General features: G+C 41.8%; 1 protein-coding gene across 4 annotated transcripts in view; it reads right to left on the bottom strand.

Annotated features, from left to right (window-relative positions):
* LOC133085142 (nuclear receptor ROR-alpha) overlaps positions 1 to 23,983 on the bottom strand; it is a 593,802-nt gene that overhangs the window by 76,949 nt on the left and 492,870 nt on the right. For 2 of the 4 annotated variants that reach the window (XM_061182046.1, XM_061182047.1), the window contains exon 1: positions 16,385 to 16,561. The exons of 1 other annotated variant lie outside the window; for it this stretch is intronic. In XM_061182046.1, the coding sequence (XP_061038029.1) occupies positions 16,385 to 16,415 (31 nt within the window). In that variant the 5' untranslated portion in view covers positions 16,416 to 16,561. Of the gene's footprint in view, positions 1 to 15,614; positions 15,633 to 16,384; positions 16,562 to 23,983 lie in introns of those variants that run through there. One more of the 4 variants, XM_061182049.1, reaches the window with a different exon arrangement.

Here is a 23,983-nt window from a genome sequence, read left to right as displayed (position 1 = left end):
TTATGGCTTTGTACACATATTTGAAGTATACAAATGCCTTTAGTTTCCCTTTTGTCAGGTCACAGATTCAGTCTTCTGTTTGTGAAGCGGTGGTACGAAGAAATTGAAGATAAACGCAATGTGTGTTAAATTACAGTGAAAAATTCCAAAGCCTGGAGTCCAGAGAATATTTTCAGTTACTGTGAGTGTCTTATTTACACAAAGGGTACTAGAATGCCCCCACCCTTTAGTAAGCTTTTTGTCGAAGTGCAACATACACAAAAATAGGCCCAACTCACAAATGTTAAGCTTGATGAATGTTCACAGTAAACACTTTCAGATCAAGAAAAAAAAATGCCTTTTGGTTTTTAGTTTTTCTATGCCTGGGTCAAAACCACTGACTAATGCAAAACTGAAGGTATAAAATTTATTATTTTAAGTTCAGTTAGCAGGAAAATATTAGAAATTTAATAAAATACAATGCCTAAAAAGAGCCATTTTCCTTCAAAGAGAATTAATTATCTCGGAAATTTGGAGGAAGTTTTGTTTTCTTTGTAACCATGAGTAGGCATGCAGTTCATTCTCTAACCCTTTTGACAAAGGTGAGGGCTTCGCCTTCCCCACAGCCTTTCTAAGGAGAGAGGACGCTGTCTTTGTTCCCTTCCTCTCCACTCCCGTCCTTCCCTCACGTCATCATTGCGTGTTGTTCTGAAGCGAGACCATCTCACTCCCTCTCACTCTCCTTAGCCCTCCTGCTTTTGGGCAGATCCAAGAGGAAATGAGGCGCTCTTTCTCCTGGCCAGCCTCACTCTGGGCCATTGCACAACCACTGTTTACACAGTGAGTGTGTTTCAGCCTAACCTTTAATTGGCTAATAAAACCATGTCGGGAGCGAGGTAACCCGATACTCTGACGCTGATCTGGCTCTAGGGGCACCAACTCTTCTCTTAGCAAGAGGAGTCAGGAGCAAGACCCTGGCAATGCACAATGTGCCAAAATACATTTGCTATCAGTCAACTGATGGTCTGTTGGTAGGTAACCAGATGGAACCAAGACCTGCATGCCTCTTATTTGGTAACAACAAAGAGGCCGATGGCCCAGCTACAAAGGGCAATGTCAATGTCTATATGTTAGATGCCAACAAAGCAATTATAAAGTTAAGAACAAGTATCTGAGCATTGCTTTCTAACTGCCCATTATTTTTCACAAGAAATTTCAGGGAAGGATGGACTTTCATACATTTCATTAGTTTAACGGAACTGATTCTGCCAAGTGTGTCGGAAGCCAGTCGAAGGCTCAGCCTCCTTGTCACACTCCAGGTGCCAATGGATATCTGGGCAAACTCTTCTCTCTCGGAGAAGGTCTGAGGGAAGTGTGACTGATGAACCTCAGGGGAAGGTACCCATCACTTGAGCGGTAGCAGGACCTCGAGACCTTTCCATCACTACACACAGCAATTAAGATTCCCCAAAGCGCCCACATTAGTGACCAAAATCTCACATCTACCAGGAGTTGGGATCCCTCCTGAAGTTGTACTAATTGTACAAAATATTTTTTTCTCGGTACAAGTCCAAACTGAAAAGACAAATGGCAGTCATTTACTACTACGTTTGCTAACGTAGGGTGCAGATGATTAAAGATAAATCGTAAAGCCTCCATAAACCACAATTTTATGCCAAACCTCTGTTTTATTAAAAAAGGAAACAACAAAAAGGTAATCATCAGCAACAGTCTTCCACGGCCAATAAAGAGGAAATACATTATAAAGAAAACGGGGATTAGAAAATTTGTTCTTGAATTCATGTTTGAAAGTGCTTTGTTTAATATATAATTGGGGGTTTATCTGCTAAATCTGTATACATTTAAAGCCCCTTCTATTGTTACCTTGTGCTTTGTCACAAAATCTTCTGTGTCTCCTAGAGTAAATTGTAAAGGGTTCTCAAACTTTTGGTGTCTGGATCATTTCATGCTCTTAAGAGAGCTTTTGTTTATGTGGGCTAGATATCAGTAATGACCGTACAAGGAATTAAAACTGAGAACATTTAACAATATTTATCTATAACTAATTTGAAAATAACAGGAATAAATTCATTACATATTGACATAAAGTATTTAAACATATATTTACAAAACAAAAAAGTTAGTAAAAACATGCCATTATTTTTGCATCTTTAATCTCTGGCTTAAGAGAAGACAGGTAGATTCTCATATCTGCTTCTGCATTCAATCTGTTGTGTTCTTTTGGTTGAAGTATGTGAAGAAATTCTGGCCTCACACAGATATGCAGCTAGAAAAGGGAGGAGCATTTTACTGGGCTTTTCAAATAATTCTGGATTTTCTTCTTTGATACTACACCAAAACTCAACAAGTGGTAGTTTCTTAAAGGTTAGTTGGAATATGGAACCTGAAACCATACCAGTAATTTTCTGTATTCTGTTAAATTCAAATACATTGGTATATTTTGTAGTTTGAATGACTCTTTTACACCCATGCATATTTTTATAATGGCATGCATTTGGTCACTTGGAAGCTATTAGGTCAATGAGTTATGTAGCTCTTCCAGATGTTGACATGCTGCATTACCAAATTTCATTACCAAATGGGATTATATCAAGTAATCACATTTATTGATATCACCACCTGTATCATCAGAAAATTTTTTATATATTAGGATGCTGTCAAGTTCACGGTGTTGGGTACAAGTGTTCCAAAATTCTAATATTTGCCTGAAAGCTTGAATCTATTAGTAATAAATACTGTCAACTATTTTTCTTGAAATGATGAGCTTACTTGGTTCATTTTTGAGAAAATGTAGGACATACACCTAAGTTTGAAGAACTGCCGTCAGTGGTTCTAGTAAGAAAATGGCATTCCATTCAAAAAGCAGTGAGTTCAGCTCTTAACTCAAACAATGGCACAAGTACTTTTCCCTGGAGATCAACATCCTTCTTCGGTACGGAGCAGAAGTGCTCTGTACTTTATGCGTACTTTCCATTCTGTCAAAAAGACTTGTACTCAAAGGTCAAAATTTAATAAGCTTAATAATTTTTACTGCTTCATCAGGACAGTCTCAAATGAACTTGGTAATGTTTTGTTACCAGCAAGTCCACAGTAATAGCAAAAATGACTATTGCCTTGATTCCTGCAAAGGTATTAGGAGTTTTACCCGCCAGCGCTTTGGCACTATCAATGCAAATGACCAGTACAGTCAAAAGGGCAAATAATGTCTTAGTGTTATTATGCAAAGTGTTTTAATCTCTTGGAACCCCTGAAAGGGCCTTGGGGACCCCCAGGGGTGCCTGGATCACATGTTGAGGACCACTGCTGTGGTGGATAGTACCAGTATAAATCCACTCTCTAATCTGCTCAATGCTTATGTCCTTGTGGGGTTCACAGAAAGAAGATTTAAAAGGTTTATTTCTGTCTCCACATTCCTGCCCTCCCTGCTCAAAAAAAATTCCATTGTGGCAATCCAACATAAATAGTGTGTATAGAACAAAGAAATTGCAGTACTCTTGAGTTCATCAGCATTTTTCTCCCTAACAAAGAAAGCTACTCTAACAAGCTATTGGGAAAACTATTGTGAGTTATAGGAAATATGACATGCTCAGTCCCCCCTCTATCCCATCTAACTCCCAACCCTCCCAAACCTTTCTCTTCGGGGGTATTCTGGATGAGCTCTTCATAGTGTCCTCAGAAATAATTGGGTGTCCTAATTCAGCCACATGCAAATTAATGCTCCCCTAAAGAGGCCTTATTATAATTTCCAACCCTTGATGTCTACATAATCCCCTATAGTTCTTTAACTTCTTGCTTTCTAACTTCTGTTTACCGATGCACTACTTTTGTCAGCTCAGTATAGCATCAATTAGTAACACAGTTGTTTATTAGGTCTCCCTAGAGCCTTGAGAAAGCTGCTTTGTATTTATTAATGACTACACAGAGCGCTACTATTTTTCGATAGCATTTGAAAATGAGTAAATTACTGAAGATGAACTATAAAAGAACTTCAAATGTCAAAGGCAAGCAAAAAAAAAAAAAAAAGCACATTATTTCAAACCACCCATAATGCTTGCATGGTTAATTTTATTTTCAATTTAATAACAAGAAGTGGTTGGGGGGGGGGAGTCAAATCCAGACTCTTCTTCCCGTTCTACCTTTAGCATTCTAGAGTACACACCATTTGCTTGATAGAACTGAGGCACCGATCTGGCGATTAATTAAGAGCCGGTTTAACAGGTCTAAATTTCATTATCACACACACCTGTTAGGTAACGCACACCTGATTCAGCAAAAAATCCACCCACAAGGCGAATGTTAAAAAAATTTAAAAGCAAGGTGGGGGGTGGGGGTGCCGGTGGGGACAACTCCAGAAACTTAGGTCCAGTTTTATGTCAAGCATAATTCAAAACAACCAACTTGAAATGTATCCAATTTGTACTCTCTTAAATTTGTGAATAATTCCCTGGACCCTATTAGGTGAAGTTAGAGCTGCCCACGCCGGTACACAATTCGCTTCTTAAGGAAACCAGAGACCAATCTCTCCTGCGATGAGTCTCTCCTAACCAAACTCAGAGTGATGGGGAGCAATTATAGAGCTCATTTGCCCTCCTTTTATATTCCTGGTCATTTATGAAATGAAGACGCTGATCTGCAAAAAAATCACTTTGCATTCAAGAAGGGAGCTCTGGGAGCTCCCCCTGAGCATCTGGCTACGAGGCAGAAACATACCTCGGTGCACTTCCTTTGTCTTTGCGCTCCCTCTTTGATGTGTAAGTCACTGGTGGAGTAAGCTGTGATCGCTTTGATGTTGAACTTCTAGACTTTATTGTTACTAGCATGCCTACAAGGAGAGCTGTCAGTCATGTCGTACATCTGAACAACCATTTTTCTTTACGGCACGTCTTTTACAAGCATCAATCCTTAAGTACATGTTTTCGCATTTCTGCTGACTACCACACTCTTTGTTGGAGGAGGGCTGTGCTCAAATATAACTACAGCACCCACATCTTCTGTAAACACCCTGAGGCGTCATCAGATGGCTGGTAACCAACCTTCTGCAACAAGAGAAGCCTGAGCGCAAAACATATTTCTAGCAAATGAAAACATTCTGAAAACACTCAAGCCATCTTAACAGTCAAAATGAGGAGTTTAGCCAATATTTCCCCTAAGCAGCCATTGAAATCACACAGAAACTTCCAAGCCACTTTAAAAGGGATTCTGAATGCAACAGCAACAGGGGGCTTAGAAAGTCTGCCAAAACTTTGGGACGTCTTGACTCATATTAAACGACTTTGTTGCTCTGCAGTGGGGGAAACAAAACACTTCTGTTCTACACGATTACGCTTGTGATAGAAACATTGCTTTTGAAATAGATTTCTGCCAATTATTTTGTCAAACGGTATCATTTTCAGAAGGTGCTTGCTATTGTGGATGTAACTTAAGTTACAGGAAGATGGCTTTCTATAATTTTCTGTCTAAGGAGAACATATGGATGTATATCAACATGTGTCCAATTTCTTAAATATATACATGCAAAACAGGCAATGTGCTCATCCTCAAAAAATCTCTGTTGAAAAAGACACGGCTCTAATTTCATTTACCGGCTCCCATCAGATTTACTTTTCAAACTCCTTTATCATTTGTGCAACTGCCGAATATTATCAAACCCCACTGGGAGATTCCACACAAAAAGGAAATAAAGTTAAGGTGCTTACATCACACCATGCTGGTTAATAATGAACTGGTATCTTTCTGAATAAATGTTTCAACGAAACCCAAGTTCTTAGAGATGCAGGGTCACAGATGAGGAAGTACAATGATATTTTTCATGATAGAACTTAGTTTTGTAGTTTTCTTTTATTCAGCTGGCAACACAGCAGATACACTGTTTCTGCTTGTTAAAAAACTGCAAACGATATATTGGGAGAGGCTCAATGTCTTTGGGTTTCTGGCCTGGAATATTTGGTAAGGAATAAAAATACTGTGGTGTGTGATGGTTAAGACTATTCCAGGGCTTCCATTTTTAAGCAACCTCCCTACCCTGACCCTCCTGGGTTTTAACTCAACCATCAAAAAAGGCTTTGGTAAAATAAATAAATAAATAAATAAAATAAAGTCAATGCATTAATCACACACACACACAAAAAGGCTTTGGGTTAGAATTTGATAAATAAGGTATGACTAATTTACCAGAACTAAGTCAGGGCATAAATATTAATGAAAGCTTGCTTATTGTTAAATTTATTTAAATAATTGGCAGAAAGTAATTACCTCTTTCTACCTTAAATTTTCACTCCCCAAAGGAACTAATCAGCTGATGAAGGCACCTCTAGCAATTAGGGGTTGAGACAAGGAATAAGGAAACTAGAGTGCATTTGTTTTCTTCCTCCCAGTCTTGGACGAGAAACCAGACCTTTCCTTCTGTTTTAAGAGAAACATTTTCACATAATGAGAGAGCTGGAAAAGCTCTTGATGGCTATCAATTTTCCCTAATTTTATAAATGGGGAAAGTGAGCAATTGAGGTAGCCTGACCTGGCAGGAAAACCCATGTCTTCTCCCACCCTACATGCGGGGGTTTCCACCATCCAACACCACTGCCCTGCACTGGGGACGGATGACTCACATGTCAAATAAGGGTGTTGGACCTCAGAGGTTTCTCGACCAGAATCATCTGGACAGCTTCAACAAATTATCAATACTTGAGACCCACCTCAGACCAATAAAATCAGAGCCTCCAGGAGTGGAGCCTGGGCTGGTGTTTTTCAAAAAGCTCTCTAGACAGTCTAGTGGGCAGACAAGGCTGAGAACTAAGAGACCAGATGACCTCTAAACTCCCTCTTGGGTCTACGGCGGAACATTCATCACTGGTTAGAAAAAATTCTTGGATTTCATTCCCTGCTGTTCATCCATGAGGCCATAAGCAATTCTAAGCCATTACAATTTCTATGTTGGCCGAGCTGTTGTCACTATCTGTATTTATCTAGTTCATTTATATGTTTACTTAGGTATTATCTACCTCTTCCCATGAGAACATACACTCGAAGAGACCAGAGGTGAAGTCTGCAGTGTTTGCTGTTGCCCCCATGGCAACATCACATCTGCCACATGATGGGCTATGGCACTGCCATTTTCCAAAGAAGGAGGGGCTGGAGTTGGTGCAGAAGGGGGTCGGCCTTCCTCCACATCAGCCAGAGTAGTTCCACTTTTCTGTGTCACCAGACTAGAATCTAAGTTGCACAAAGGCAGTGTGGTGTCTGTGTCATTCAAACTTCACCATTCCAGTGCCTGGACGGGGGCATATACACGCCAGGTGCTTAGGGCCTGAGAAACACCACCTTATAAATAGGAAGCATTCACAACTTGCAGGGCTCTAAAACCTGTACTTTGTTGCTGAAAAAAAAGCAACATAGAAGAGGCATCACTGTTGCCACTGGAGTTGGCCTTGACTTTTGAGGCACAATCCCCAGCCTGCCCCACTGAGTGGTCACAATGGTGGCAAGACCCAGCCCCGGGGCTCACTGAGGGCTAGAAGGCCAGAGCTCCCGGGAAAAGTTTATGCAGAAAAGGAATACAGGGTTGGGAAAGTATCACAGGGGCCTCTCGTTTGGATCATTTGGGGTAACAGACTGGGAGCCTGCCCACTTTTTTCCTACACACTGGTTGATAGAAAGGCCAGAAATAATCAGAAGAATATCTCAAATGTGTTAATAACATCCAAACAATGGCAGAAACTGCTCATGGTGTGCACCTCGCCCACTCTGAAAGGAGATTTCAGTGGCCTCAAAGGAAAGTTTATGCTTACCTCAATATCACTGACCTTCTGAGCATCCTTTCCTCACTCGTAAGAGGAGAGGGTTAGACCCGAGCAGTAGTTCCCAAACCTGTCAGATCCTCAGTCACCAAGGGGAGCTTTCACAAATTCAAATTCCTTGGCCTCTCCCCAGACCATCAGAATCAGGATCCGTATAGGTGGTGATAAGAGACCGGGCCCTTATTTTTTTAAAATGCTTCTCAGCTAACCGTGAAGATCAGTGATATTTGGGAACCACTGAAGGGTTGGAGGATTCTGCTGCCCATCTGAGCTCTGACAGGCAAGGGCGAGGTTTCACAGAGGGAGTGAGGAGGACCATCTGAACTGGCAACACCTGAGACACCTTTTAAATACTCACCTTCCTGGGTTGGGAAGACCAGGCTGACAGAACCAGGGTCTCCCTGGGTGGGACCCGGAAATCTGCCTTTGTAACTCTTCGGGTTATGGGTTGCTCTCCAAAGTTTCAGAGCCACTGCTTAGGCAGGATTTTAGAGCTAACCTATGGCTTATTTGGAAGGGAATCATGTTCACACATAAATAGAAGGATTAACTTTATCCAATTACATTAATGTTTCATTGCGTGTTGCAAAATCTTTGTTTTAAATGGCACGGACTTCATAGAAACTACAAACCTATAAGCTCAAAAGTCTTAAAGCAGCTTTCTCTAGTTAAGCGTGGCAGGCAATTTCTCAGTGCATGTCTTTAAACGCTGATTCATGGCTTAAGATACACGATAGGGAGGAAGGTGTCCTTGTTCTATTATAAAAGCACACAGGTGGTGCCTAAACAACGCAGCACACAATAGGCACTTAATAAGTATTTGCTGAAACAACTTTATTTCGTTATTTATACCCAGGGTTCTACCGAAGATTTGACATGAGATAAAGAAAAGAAGGAAAAAACCCAACAACTGCAAAATGAAAATAACATTCTGTGAAAAAGAGAGTATTTCTCATGTGGTGAAAGAATCACACTTCTGGGTGGCGCAGTTTGAAAAACGGTTTGCTTCAATAACTGATCTGAAACTTAACCACAAGTCTTCACTTCTGAACCACTACCTTATTTCTATGATGAAAAGGTTTAAACAGCAGGTTTTCCTGGCTTTTTTTAATTCCCTTCCTTCTTTTTTCATGTAAAGATGCAATTTAATCTTTCCGGTAGGAACAAGTAAGCACTGTCGTCCTTTAAAATCCTGGTGATTATCTGTCATTAAGATCACCCTGGTTATTCTAGCTCAGCTCAGAAGCCTCGACTACTTGAGCAACGCAAAATTCACGTAAACTTGAATTCTCATCTCTCCCCGTAGCATCAGTAACAAAAGCTATTTAAGGAAATAGGAAGGTCAATAATAATTTCTTTGATTCCAATACAGAAACCAGATTGTTTCGTAATTGTTTCACACTCGATATACCACTGAAATCTAAGCACACATTTCACTTGTATTATCTATTATCCTAAAAATTACACAAACGAATGCTTATCTACTTTGTGCACTGTTTTAAAGCATAAATGATATAATGTTCTAAAAACCTGTGTAACATATACTCAATTTCTTTGGCAAATTGTATATACTTAAGTGAACAAAATGCTCTACCCCTGTCTTCAGAAACCAGCAGGTTAATAGTTTTGCATCCATTGAAAAATTGCTTTATTGCCAAAAAGATCTACAATAGTTTACTTCTTTCTAAATGTTTCCCTTTTTTGAAAAAAAAAAAAAGCTTTAGATTTAAAAAGGGAAAATGCTGGATTTCTCTGATCAAAATGACTGACAATCTCTTTTTAAAAAATATTCGAGGGTATGGGAATAGAATTGAGGTTGAAATTCTAAAAACAAACAACCAAACAACAACAACAAAAAAACCCAAGGATTACCACAAAGGTCATAATTGTTTACTCACAAGCCAAATCTCACTTAAATATTTAACTTTAATATGGAGCCAAACAGAATTTTATAAATCAACTTTAAGTTTAAAAAAAAATTCCCTTCCTTCCAAGCAAACTTTTAACACTCATTATCTCTCCCACAGACGCATTTCTAATAACCATGCAAAACAATAAATTACACTTTTGAATCTGATGTAGAAAGTCCCACAGCAATCGAGAAAATAACTTCAACCTTTGACCTTCTCCACTAGCCTGATGGGAAATTCATTGGCACGGTTACCGCTTTTAGCATTCCATGAGAAAGTAACCACTAGAGGGCAGCCTTATTTCAGCTCTGACACACTACTTTGGCGAAACACACCTCAGAAATGCTTCTAATGTTCCTTTAATTATTTTTTCAATATCTTTGATTTTCTTGGATATTTAATATCAACTTCAGTTCATCCAAAAGTATTTCTAAGTAGGTCAAAGGTCCACTTCCACAAATTACAACGGTAGCACAAAGGCTAGTCATGACGTTCAAAAGATACAGCCTAGCTTATGAATCTTAAAAAATTAAAAACAAAATTTAAACTCTTTTCTCTTTACTACCTGATGGGTTAAGTGCTGTGTCAATCAAAGCACAACTAGGACTCGGGTTGTGGTACAAAAATTCAAGAGCTTCTAGTCAAACTGAAATGTGTTTGAGGAAAAACATGACCAAGGCTGCTAGAAGGCTGACTGTGAACAGAATGGAGTGGAGAGGCACAGCAAAGATTGAGGGAGGGTGTGTGTGTGTGTGTGTGTGTGTGTGTGTGTGTGTGTGTGTGTGTGTGTGTGTGTGTGTGTGTGTTTCATACTTAGTCTTCAAATAACTGACAATCTTTCAATCTTTCATATGAAAGATGGATTAAATGTATTGTACACAGCCCCAAAAGAAAGGATCAGAATGAAGGGATTAAAAGTACAAAAGAGACTTATGCTTGAAATAAAAAGAATTTTCTTATTCAAGATGGAATAAGCTTCCTCTAACGATAGTGAGCTCCCCATCATAGGAGGTGTTCAAGCATAACCAGACAATTTGCCAGGAACGCTGTGGAGAGGAACCAAATGCCAAGAGGGTGTGTATCTGAATGACATTTTAGGTTTCTGCTCTCCCTGAGACTCTATGAAATGATGCTTATTTGCTTTCAGGCAAAGACCACTCAATCCAGTTGCCAGAGAAATAAACCCCCATCAAGTGAGAAATGAGCTTTTGCAGATCTATCTACTTGGAAACTTTGACTCTGATTTTCTAAAAGACAACAGATTTCTCAAGAATACGCCCATGATCATGCCCGTTAGCTGTCATGGAAACAACCAGGACAGCACTCACAAGCCCAAGGATTCATGAGTTTTCTACTCCATAAAGGGAGATGAAATTTAGAAGATGCGTTTGTGAATGCTCCCTTTGCCTAAAGCTAAGTGGACCATATAGATAAATGTCCAGCTCGAATCTCTCATAATGGAGTTAGGTTACACAGGTTAGCTGCATTTCATAGTATTCCATATTCTTTAGGAAAGCAATGCTTACATTTCACTCAGATCCTCTTACAACAAGCAGACTTAGTGAAAATCGTGGATGAAGAGAGCTAATGGTAAGCAAATAAGAATAACCCTATTTGTACCAAATTGATTTTATTAAATAGTAATTTAAAGATATTAGGCTCAGCAAAGCATTACATAATTGAATCTATTTTTTTCCCTTATAAATGCCAGAGTTATAATTTCCACTAACTAGAGACAAAGTTATATCCAGGACATTTTCACAGCTTCCTCCAGGGGAGGCAGCGTGAAGACAGTAGAAATTAGGGCTCTAGTCCTCGCTTCACTTGTCAAGCTTGGCTAACCAACACATAACCTCTGTGAGCCTCAGTTTCTTCGACTAAAAACCACGACAGTGTCAGTGACTTCCCAGGGAGGATTAAATGAGACAAGAATGGCTGCAAACCATAAAGCAAAAAACAAATATAGATTAACATCAAACTGCTATTTGTTTACGAAATGCTTAGTAAATTTCAGAGGCAATGAAATCAAAAGCAAAAAATGAAATCGCTGGCAAACCTAGGGAATAGGTCTGACATTAATTTTTATACAAAGATTTTAAAGCCATCATATTTCTTCCTTATATTATGATGAGGGCTAACAAATGCCACTTAGAAAATCCAGAAACAAAAGATTTCAACTGCTTTCTTGCGTTTTTGCCTGTTGGCTAATATATGCTAGTATCTGTCTATTTAGACCTCTTATTTCTGGATATAGCACTCTGACAATGAACAGAAAAACCATGATCCATCATGTCACAGACAATACTGACAGATACAAAAATCTCTGATTGCAACTCTCTAAGGCCATGACTCAAGGGCTGGTGGGGAAGGGAGGTATCGTCAGTGGAGGAGCTAGAGGAGGGAGAGAGAACAAGTAAATCATTCCTCAAAGGGTCAATATGTGGTCTCTGAGATAATATCAAATGTGAATTCACACCTGTGTTGTCACTGGTGGACCCCTCCAAATTATTATTATTTTTAAAGCAGAGAAACATAAATGCTAACTCTGAGCATCTAATTACGGTTTCTTAAAATTAATAAATATGAAATATATAGGTTAAGGCAGGTTTGATTTCTTATTAATAAACACTGTGAATACTTAGAATCCATGCAGAAAATTTCTATGACAAAGTATTCATAGATTTGCTCAACACAAGGGGTTTATTGATCACTAAAATATGCTGAGAAAATTTTAAGAAAACTCAACTCTACCTCTGCAGATCTAGCTATCTATCTATGTATCTAACCATCCAGTAACTTTTTCTCCCAGTAAATGGGCATTTGTGAATATTATTTTCTTAGGTGCCCCAGAGCAAATTACAAAGTAGCTAGGTGCTACTGCTGATGCTTTGCAATTATCTACTTGCTGACCTCATCCATTTTATTGTGATTCACTTGGCTGGGAGGGAAACGTTGGGAGAAAAAGGAGTCTGGTAAGAACTATTAATATATTTATTAATATATCTACTAGATAGTAAAAAAAAAAAGCCCTAATATTTAAATCATATATATATTTAAAGGACTAAGTCTGTTTAGAAATTGTATTATTTTATAACTGGGAAATTATATGGTACTCAATTCAAATCGAGGGCAAAGTGGTTTACTTGAGTATGATAAATTGAAAGTGATGTGATTGAAATATGTAAAATCAAGAGACTACTCATGAAAATGGTGCTTCTAAAATATTCTCTACTTCACAGAAGGTCCGAGCTCCCTCCTCGCCCAGTGGACAAATGGACTCATAGATCCTCTTTTTCTTTAAAAGAACTGACCTCTCCTTGCCTGCTAAGCACTCTGGGGGCTGAAATAGCCATTTGAGTTTTCTCTTTCCAAGATCCAGCCATCACCCTCTCCCAATCCTACCCATCAAAGGTCATGAAAATGGAACAAAAATCCCAGCTAAGGGATACCACTGACACAGTACTTAAAATAAGACAAGGGATAAAATTCAAATTTCATTTGGGAAAGAGAAAGGCCAAATTCTTTAAAACTATAAAATCACATTTACTAGAGTTGGAAATACCCCTTATCACCCACATATACAGTATTTTCAAGGCGGTAACATGCCTTGTGTTTGCACATGGATTGTGCTGAGGGAAGAATCTATGATGGGACAGACATTCCCCTTAAGCCTCCCTTCACTCCCTTAACTCCATTTACATGTACACAGGCTGAGTGCTCCGCTCCTAGGAAGCAAAGGGGGTATAATCTACTAAAACTGATGAAGCGCTCGCATTTCCCTTCAGCACTGGCTGCTGCCTGACATTTGGCCAAAGCACTTTTATGATGAGTGGAACAAGTGCTCCCCTGATTATAAATGTTATCTCTGGCTCTCTCCATTTGCTCAAGAAGCAATCCAAATGGTACTGGAATTCTGTTGTTAATTAAACAAAAACAAAACTGAAGGATGAGACTTGAGTTGCTCAAATGAAGATTTATTACTTCTAAGCATGAGCCCACTTTAAGCCTAAACTTATTTGACAACTAACGCAGAGGAAGGATTTTCTTCTTTGGCGAGTTCAAAAGGCCTGCTTTAATGATGTTTTAAAAACATCAGTAAATCAGCCAACAAAGAGAACGTTTCTCTTTTACGGTGGCTTGTTCTCTCCTCCCCCTGCCACATGCATACACATACCAAAAAACTATATTGTAAAGAGTGTTTCTGTTTTGTATAAAAAACCTAATTACACAAACTCTCTTACATATGGGACCAATTTAACTATTAAAACTGAGAGGCAGTAGGGAAGTATTTAATATGACTCTGGGCCAGTTTTTTTCCCCTTAAATCTGATATGGAAACATTTACAGCATTCCTTATTTTCCCACAAACTATTTTTCTTCAGTTTAAATATGCTCCAAAGCAAGATAATCCCATTAAGACACAGGATATTATGATATTGGGAATGAAATATTCTAATTGTCTAGATGCATTTTATTTCTACACCTCCCTCCCTCCCCGCCCCCCCCCCCCCCCCCCCGCAGCTGAGCTTATAGAAAAACTGAATTGCCAGTACATCTGAGCTACTTTTCTCAAAGCACAATACTATGCATCTATTATCTTCTGGCAGCCAGAGGTCACTCCAAGACAAACGTGTGGGCTAGAGCTTTTGGGGGATATGGTGGTGGTGTGATTCCCATGATTATATCACTAAGGGATAGTATGAAATTTCATTTTGTGCTAGAACTACAAAAGCAAAAGCCTATGTACTCAGAAACATCAAAATTAAGTTAAAATATTCAAACGCACTTTCCTTATTGTTCGGTGGTTACTGTTCATTAGGGGAAATAGTATCAGCTTCTCACCCTTCCCCAATCGACACCAATTATACTAAATAAAATAGATAAGGACTAACCTTGACACCTCCCCAAATCTATTTCACGCCTTAAAGAAAAAAACGGAAAATGTCTTAACTACAAAGGCTATCTGAATCGTTTTACTCTTACAGGATTAATGAACCGCTGGAAATAGCGTAAAAGTTTTTTTGAGGGGGAGAGGAGGAGCATACGTTTCGTCTACATAAGAAGTCGGTAAGAAAATCTTCAAATCATTTTGGGAAGAAAAAAAAAAGTTAAGTGCTTAAGAACGTGGAGGTCTCCTACCCTTTCCTTTATCTGTTGCATATTCTAAAAATGATTAAATTTCATTTCCCGCAAGCCACCGGGGAAAAGACAAAAAAATTGTTCTGGGCACGTGGTATAGAAAGATTTCATCTCAAGCTGCTCATCTTAGCGTCCAGTACGTTTCGGCCTGTTAATAATTAATAAAAGAGATGCCACCCAATCTCTAGTGAAGAAAGGCAAAGCTCGGTGATCCGAAAGTAAACCCAGTGCAGATACCGAACTGGTGTCCTTCGTCTAGGATTGCAACAAAACCTCAACCTTAGCAAACGTTTAACGAGCGCCCCGCGCCCGCACGGATGGGCAGAACCCGCAGTACAGTCTGCGTCTGCAAAACTGCTGCGTATGAGGGGAGCCCTGTCCGCCGCAAACAGATGGGGCTCTAAATCCCCACTCACAGCGGCCGGGTCTGCGGGCAGATTATCGGCCCCGAAGAACCTGCTGGCGCACGAGCCGGCGGAGGGCTGCGGGCTGAGTTTTCTCTCGGGCTGTTTGCGTGTCTCGGCTTGTCCGGACCGCGCAGGCGAGTTCCTGCGCACCTCCAAACTTTGGCTTTCCCATTAGAAATTTCCCTGACTTGCCACGGTTTCTTTCCTCCTCACCTGAGAGGACCTGAAGCCAGTCCTCTCTGCAACCAGTCCCCGCTGCCATCCCGCCACCAGCCCGGCAAAGGACTTCGGATCAGGGCGGAAGGCCGGGCGAGGAGGTTTGGCCGCGACTAACCCGCGCCCGTCGGCCCTCGCCGCCGTCTCACCTCCACCACTGCCGGCGAATCCCGTGGTGGGGGGAGGAGTTGCCTCCCCACATCCATCCACAACCCAAAGTATCAAGTGAGGGTGCGCTGCGGCTGCCGCCCAGGGAGTCTTGGCACGCTCCAGAAGCCCGTCTCGCTCGGGCCTGCGCGCTTTCGGAAGCGGCCGCGGCGGGCACGCAGCGCGGACCGGCCGCACTACCCCTGCAGGCAGCCGCCCGGGCGCTCGGGGCCGCCGGGCGGCGGAGGGGGCGGGGGGGGGAAGGGCGCAAGGCCCGGGGCGCTGACCAGTCCCCAGGGATGACACCGCGCCCGGGCGCACGCTCGGCCCGGCCCGGCCGCGGCGCCTTCCCTGCGTAGGCCGGAGCTGTCCGGGGTGCGGGCCCTGGGGACCTGTCGCGGGCGCCCCTTGGCTTCCTCCGAGCTCCTCAGACCCTCCCCTCCCTGCCAAAAGCGCGGCGACTCCCAGCAAACTTTCTTCCGGGAGCCCCGCCGGGTGCCAGGCGGACCCCGGCGACTGACAGGAGCCGGAGAGGACAGAAGAGGGGGGTCCAGCCCCTGCGCCTTTGCCCCCGACAGGAGGCAGGCAGATCCCGCGGCCGGGCTCAGGGGGCGCCCTGCAGGGGCCCAAAAAGCCCTGGCGGGGCTCCAGCGCCCAGCCCCGGGCAGTACGTGCGCTCGGGCAGGCGCGCCCACCCCTCCCCCTGCGCGCCCGCCTCCCCGCCCCCCGGAGCAGCCAGCCCACCCGGCCCCGGCGGGGCGCCCGGGCTCACCTTTCATCGCTGCGATCACAAAATACATCATTTAAGCCGCGGTGCGGAGAGCGCAGGGAGAGCGGATGGTCCGACCCCGGAGCCCCCTCTGCCGCCGCCGCCGCGCCGCCGCCGCCTGAGCCACAGCAGCAGCTGCCGCAGCTGCCCGTCCGCCGAGAGCCATCCCGAGCCATAAGAGGCTCCATGTGACCGGCTGACATCACGGCCGCCGCTCTGTTTACACCGCGCCCCTCCGCTTCCTCCCCGGGCGGGAGGCGGGCGGCGCGAGGCGGGGGCGCCCCAGCGCCGCGCCGCGCCCCGCCCCCCCCGGGCAGGTGAGCGCGGCGGCGGCGGCTCCCGGGCGCACCCGCGCTGGCGCTGCCCTCCCGCGCCCCCGGCCCGCACCCGGGCCCCCGGCCTTCTGCTCGCCTCCCTGGGCACCTGTGGCCGCCCGGGCGCTTTCTGCGTGCAGCGCCCGGAAGATCGCGCGTCTACTTTCTCCCGCACCCCTTGGGCTAGAGGGGCGCAACCCGACGCTACTTTCCTGCTCTCTTTCCGGATCTCCCAGGGGTGATAACTGTGCCAACTCGTTGGCGGAAAAGAGGGGTTTGTTCCGTCTGGCGGGGGGGTGGTGGTGTAGTCACCCTCATTTCCAATTTCCCAGATCGCCCCAGCTTTATTCGGAAGGTAGAGCCCCTTCCGGGGCCGTGGAGAACGCAGTCATCCGGACTGCTCGGGGAGTGGAGGAAGCGCCTCCTCAGTAAGAGCCTGGGAGGCTCGGCCTGGGAAGGGGGAACTCCGCCCACCCAGACGATGATATTTCTCATTACACCGACACCTAAGGTCCTGGTTTACATCTCTCCCTTCCCCCAGGACCACTGATACCTGGAAGGAGAGCAGAAAACTCTGTGTGAATCACCTAAATGAACTCGTCGCCAGCCGATTTGAGCCACTAATTTCCCAGGCTCTTCCATATCCACCATTCTCTCCAGAGAACCCATCTACAAGTGGAAAAGGTTCTAGTTTTCATACCCTAAAAATGAGATGTTGTGGTACTTTGGACAGGAAAAACAAAAAACAAAAAACCAACAGCAACAAAAAAGCAAACAACCTCTAAAGGTCAACTTTGTGAATTTTAACTTGCAGCTAAGACCTAATTCCTTCCAAACTTAATCCTTTTTACTGGTCTTGTGGAAACTTAAATCATGATATTATTATCAGATGAATCTCTTTACTATGAATTTCAGATGCTACATACCCATAGTCTGTGTTATTTAAAATTTCGGCAGGCTTGTCAACAGTATTGAGTGTAGCAGAAAAAAATTATCAAAAGCCAAGTTTGTTACCTACTCCAGTTCCTTCACACAATTTCAACTCTGCTTTCTTTTCTGATGGTCTGTGTCTCCATTTACCCTCAAATATTAGATGGTTATTAGTTGTTGCATTCATGGTAGTTAAACAAGGAGAGTCCTAACATTTTTTCCCATATAACTGAGTTGTCCTTGACTCTGAGTTGGGCCATAATTTAAAACACATGCAGACAATCAGCACTGGAAAAACTAGGATTCATACACTCCCACCCCCGCATCCCCCTTCAAGGCAAAATTTACAGAGCGCTCTGGTTTAGAAGGTCAAAAAAAAATTCATCGTACATTAAATCAAGCTGTAGTTTTATAAAAGTTTGACTTCAACTAAAGTCATCCTAACAGTTTTTTTTCTTTCGAGTTTTTCCCAAATAAAACCACAAAAATAAGAAATCCTAAAAGCGTGGAGTCAAGATCTACCCATGTTAACTCAGCTGTGCAGCCATAGCGAAGTGGACAAGGGTTTCAAATGAATCAACCATACCCACTGTGATGTTTATAATGATGAAATTAAGTCACACCACGTTCCCATGATGCAACTGCATCTCCCAGTGAGGCAACACCCGTCAGTTACACTGACACTATCCTTCATATTTGGTTCTTGATTTCCCTCATCCTAACGACTTTAACAAGGATGGGTAATGCCAAGCTGTCCTGTTGGTAGGTCCTGGATATGATTTTCTTTCCTTTGTATTGTTAAAGGATGGAAAAACATCAGAGAGTGCGTGCTCATAGGGGTGTTCGTCCATACTCGCTGCAAACGAATCCAGATATACCACTCTGAAAATTCAGTGTTACTTTAAAACAGCATGCTGCTTCAGAAAATAATGCTTTGAAAATGACCAAATCCATTTGGTCTGCCTGTCAGACATCTGACTCCAAGGTAAATAGTCTTACATTACTAGTAATTGGTATTTATTTCCAGACCATTTCAAATGAAATCGGTAATCGGGAATGACATGTAACATGACATGTGCTCCTGCAATTACAAGAAGAATCATTCATCCTATAGATACGTCCCCAATAGAAATATATTCTCACAATACTTATTTGAAATATTTACACATTTATTCAACAAAGACATTTCCAGGATAATGTAATACTGACCTTGCCCTTTAGAAATGTATTCCATTCTCACCCTGCAACTAATGAACAACAGAATTTCAGATATTAAATCATAACCTTCCTGTGTGGCTAGATGCTATTTGTAATACATGCCTCTACTAAATGTATTCTTTTATTTTCAACACAGCTTTTAACCCAGGGTATATTAGTGTTCTTTGTATCAACACAAAGCTCTCGTGAAACTTCAAAAGTAAAAACGAGAGGTTTTTTAAAACCTCTTGAAATACAACTTTTCTACAGAGTTATACGTCCTCAACCAAGTAAATCAGTCAGGAATGAAACGATCTGTATTTCCCTTCAATACTACTAAACTGGAGCCAAAAAAGATGCACATTTCAGTGCAAAATTTTACCAGCTAAATATTAAAATGCAGGAATAATTATTTGGATTCCATTAAATACACACTCCTGGAGTGCCTGCTCTGGGGGAAAAACAGTGTTAAGCAGTATACTCTTTCCATTTGAAAAATTTTTACCAAGCGTTCTGAAAAAAAAAAAACCCATGAATAGAATATTGCTTACATGAAGATAATTAAACAGGATGGGAACTCTTTACCATGAATGGGATTATATCATACATGCATTCTCAAGTCAAATATTTCTGTTGGCTAATCTCAGAAAAAGAAGGCACACACTGCATACTTAAAACACATGTAATTCAACTCAGAGTCCTCTAGAGAAAGCCCCACATGGTGTCCCTATGTACTGGGTTTCACATTGGATCTGTTACTTAGCAAGGAATTGGAGGGACATGACTGATGTCAGGTTGTTCCAAAATGCCTATGAGGAAAGCCTGCTGGATTTCTGCAGGGGTCTAGACTGGAGTATAATCAGTAAATTGGTGTCTATCTTCCCACTTTCAGAGGTTAAATAAAGAAATGATCCTTGACTTTAGGAAAGTACATTTGGTTTTCTACCAAACGGAATCTGATCTCACGGTATACCACACCGACTCACACACTGAGTGCTACTGGGGAGAACGGCAAAACAATGGGTTGACAAACTTTTCCAGAATCGGCAAGTGGCTCGCAGTACAAAGATGTTTTCAAAGTTGGCTGATGCACGTGAGAGGGAGCATTTTGGCTCTGAGGTTCTGTCTCGCCTGGGCCCTGATTCTCTTTATCCAGTGTGTGGCAGCTTGCTAATTCAACTAATTCTTCCTAGCTGAACAAGAAAGGGATCAGTGAAAGGTTAATGTGGTCCTAGGCAGCTTGATTCAGCTGAATCCTTAGCCTCCATGGCATTGTGATCTGTAGGAGTTGGGCCATTCAGGCCGACATAAAGCCAGGGGACTGGGTCTCCTACAGACCAAACACGGTCAGACTTAGAGAGGGTTCTGAGCAAGACTGCTTGGGAAGCTCCAGAGTAGACACTAACTTGCCTACAGTAGATCACAGCCTTGCTTAGTTTTGAGTCTGGAAGGAGCCAATGTCTCATAAAGAAACATTTATAAATGGAATAATACTGGTAAGACCAAGGTGACAGAGGGGTCCCCCTATTTATGTGTGTTAAGGGGGAGGGGATGAACAGATTAATATAACCTGTTTTATTCATGATTTTAAAGCAAATATAGATGCCAGATTTAAATGTACATGTATGTATGCACATACATAGTCCATGAAATATAGTGAAATGAATGATATTTTGATAGCAAGAGACATCTTCAATTTTACACACACACTCACACACACATACATATTTCACTTTACCAAGCACATTTACTGAATACTTATTATGCTCCTGGCCCTATACCGGAGAATCAAACAAGAACAAGACAATAGCTCTGATCTTGAGAAGTTCCCTAATCAGCTGACCTTGGCTCTGAAAACTCTATATAGAAGTCAGTTCCCTGAGTCTGAACTTTCCTAAAGAAAGGCAGTGTCTGGTCGGTCACCCATTGAAAAGATGTTTGTACAGCACTTCACCCCTCACAGTTGATGGATGGCTGCAAATCATTAGTGTGGCTGTTAGTGTAATGGGATGTTAGAGGTGAAAGATTTGGCTGCATTGAGACGATGGTGAAGGGATTCTGAGTTTCTGGAACCACATATCTCATACATCTATTAGGAAATTCAAGAACTGGCAGATGTGTTGTAACCATCACAAGGAGGGAAAGGGTAAAGCTCACAGGCATTCAGACCCAAGCAACCCCCACAGAATAGGTAGGTGGGAGGTGCCTCACTACACACACAACTGCCAAGGCGGCAAGGAAGGAGACTCACCTCAGAGGCCAGAGGAACTGCCATCCCTGGTGTTCCCATGAGATGTCCTCACCCCACTCCTACAGCTGGGAGTGGAACAGGCATTCGGGAAATGATGATTTTCATTTATTTTATTGAAGTATAGTTGATTTACAATGTGTTAATTTCTGCCGTACAGCAAAGTGATTCAGTCATATATATATGTATATATATATAGATACACAATATATATTCTTTTTCATATTCTTTTCCATTATGGTTTATTACAGGATATTGAATATAGTTCCCTGTGCTATAAAGTAGGGCCTTGTTGTTTATCTATTCTATGTATAATAATTTGCATCTGCTAATCCCAAACTCCCAATCCATCCCTCCTCCACCCCTTTGCCCCTTGGCAACTGCAAATCTGTTCTCTATCTGTGTCTGCTTCTATTTTGTAGATAAGTTCATTTGTTTCATATTTTAGATTCCACAGGTAAGTGATATTGTATGTTTGTCTTTCTCTGTCTGACTTACTTCACTTAGTATGATAATCTCTAGGTCCATCCATGTTGCTGCAAATGGTATTATTTCATTCTTTTTTATGGCTGAGTAATAGTCCATCGTATATATATACACCACATCTTCTTTATCCATTCATCTGTTGATGGACATTTAGGTTGTTTCTGTGTCTTGGCTGTTGTAAAGAGCGTAGGAAATGATGTTTCTCTTCTTTTCTTTTCTTTTCTTTTTTAAGTTAAAGGAATATGGGTAGCAGAAGTGAACTCAGAACCTGGAACCCCGGGTTCAAATTTCACACTTGTCACTAGCGTTCTACGTCACCTTGGGCAAGTTATTTCCCCTCTCAGGCCGTCAGGCCCCTGACCTGTAGAATGAAGAAATGGGAACAGACCTCAAAGGGTTCCTGCAACTCAAACATCCCGTGACTACTTTCAGGACCATGTCCTAGCCCCTTCTCAGAAACACCTTCATCCCTTCCTCTTTGGGGCGCCATGTCCACTTCCTTCTCCAAGGAGCCTTCCTTGTTTCACTGAACCCCACGGTAGGATACCATGAGCTCTGGCATTAGACAAAACTGGGCTCCAAACCAACCTTCATCCTACTCACTAGCTGAATGATCTTGAGCAAATCTTTGTTTCCTCATATGTGAAAGAAGGATAGTAGAATCTTGTAGGCACACTGGGAGGATTAAATGAAACAATTTAAAGAAAGGACACAGCGATTATCTCTTAGTAGACTTACAAGTGGAAATACCATCACCATTCCCACACTGTTATCAACACAGGTCCTGTGCCTGGCAAAAATTATTGACCTTAATAAAGATGTGTTGACGTGATTATCAGCACGCACTTTTGATAAGCTTTCTACAATTTTGAAATGTGTGTGCGTGTGTGCATGTGTGTGTGTGTGTGTGTAGCAAGCATTTATTAAGTACCTGCTAGGTACTGGGAATACAAAGATGAATAAATATTAAATTACCCCTTGGCATAAGGGACCTCTTTTTAAAATGTATTATTTTCTATAAGAGTGCAGGCTTTTTTATGTCTTGTTTCCTGTAAGAATGCAAGTTCCCGTCCAATGAACAATGATAAACATCTGTTCATTACACTGTGCTGGGACATGGAGAGGGAAGGAAAAAGAGTAGATGTCAGACCTTCCCTCAAGGAGTTTGCAATCTAGTAGGAAAATGAATTCAATGCTTATAATGTAAGGCAGAATGTGTGACACATACTCTAAGTAAGGTGCTATGTGAGCCAAGAGTAAGAGAGGTTACTCTGTGCAGGGTTAATCTTATACTTCATGAGCAGAAAGACTTCATGGAGGAGGTACCACTTGAATTAGACCTTGAAAGACAAACCAAATTTTAGTGGATAGAAAAAGGAATAAAGGGCAAAAGGACATCTTAGAAGGAGGGCAGAACACAGGTAAAAGAACAGAGATAGAAAATGCATTTTTAACTTAAGAAACAACTAGTAGTGACGGTTTAGAGTATCATGAAGTACATATAGATAAGGAGGGGAGAAAGCTCAAAATATAGGTTGTAGCTATTTCTTTCACTTTCCTTCGATGTGCCTAGTACAGAGCTTTGCAAAGTATACACAGTCAGAGAATGAGTTTTGAAAAAAGAATTGAGGGCAGAAGAAGGGAACTGTGCTTTAGAAAGTAAATCTCTTTGCAGCTTGCCTATTTCATAGTCTTATTCTAAGGATTAATAGTTGGTTTGATAGTCATAAAGTTAAATTGCACTTAATAAAACACATAGAGCAAAAGAGTTCCACATCACAGCACACCCAGGAAGAATAAAACTGGAAATGGGTGTTATTTCATCAGAGTGAAAAGCTAAGCAGAGCATTTTAAGAGGAACTAGGTAAATTGAATGTTATTTGATTTCGTATCTCATCCATTTCAGTTCTGAAAATGATCTGAGACAGTTCTATCAATACAGATGCTTCATATAGAGGTGATATGTTATTTTTTAAGAACTCTTAAAATATATATTTTCAAATAATGGGGAGAAGATAAGCAGTTACAGATGGTTTTCCCTATTTTTGTCACGCATGATCAAGGACCACAGTGTAACGTGGGCTTCACTGGGAAATCCGAGTCTCGCAGCTAGGAGCGTCCCAGGAGAAAATGTTGGCATTATTTTGCTTTCGCAGAGAAAATATGCTTCTGTTCAGTCAAGCCCAGTAATCAATTATTATGCATTATGAAATACTCATTTTATAACTATTGACATTTCAGACAGTTGTGCCACATGTCAATAATGGTTTTGAGGCTCACATTTAAGCTCCAGCTCATAGGATGGAATTCATTGGGCTGACAATGTTGGGTCAGAAGTCTATTCTCTGCCCTCAGAAGTACACTTATTATTTATGTCCAGTCCTGCACTGAGGAAGTATGCTGTGAGGACTGAAACAAGAACAGACT

This window comes from Eubalaena glacialis, chromosome 2 (genome assembly GCF_028564815.1).
Source record: "Eubalaena glacialis isolate mEubGla1 chromosome 2, mEubGla1.1.hap2.+ XY, whole genome shotgun sequence".
Classification (NCBI taxonomy): Eukaryota; Metazoa; Chordata; class Mammalia; order Artiodactyla; family Balaenidae; genus Eubalaena; species Eubalaena glacialis.
Note: the sequence above shows the minus strand (reverse complement) of the source record. Positions and strands in the feature narration are given on the sequence as shown.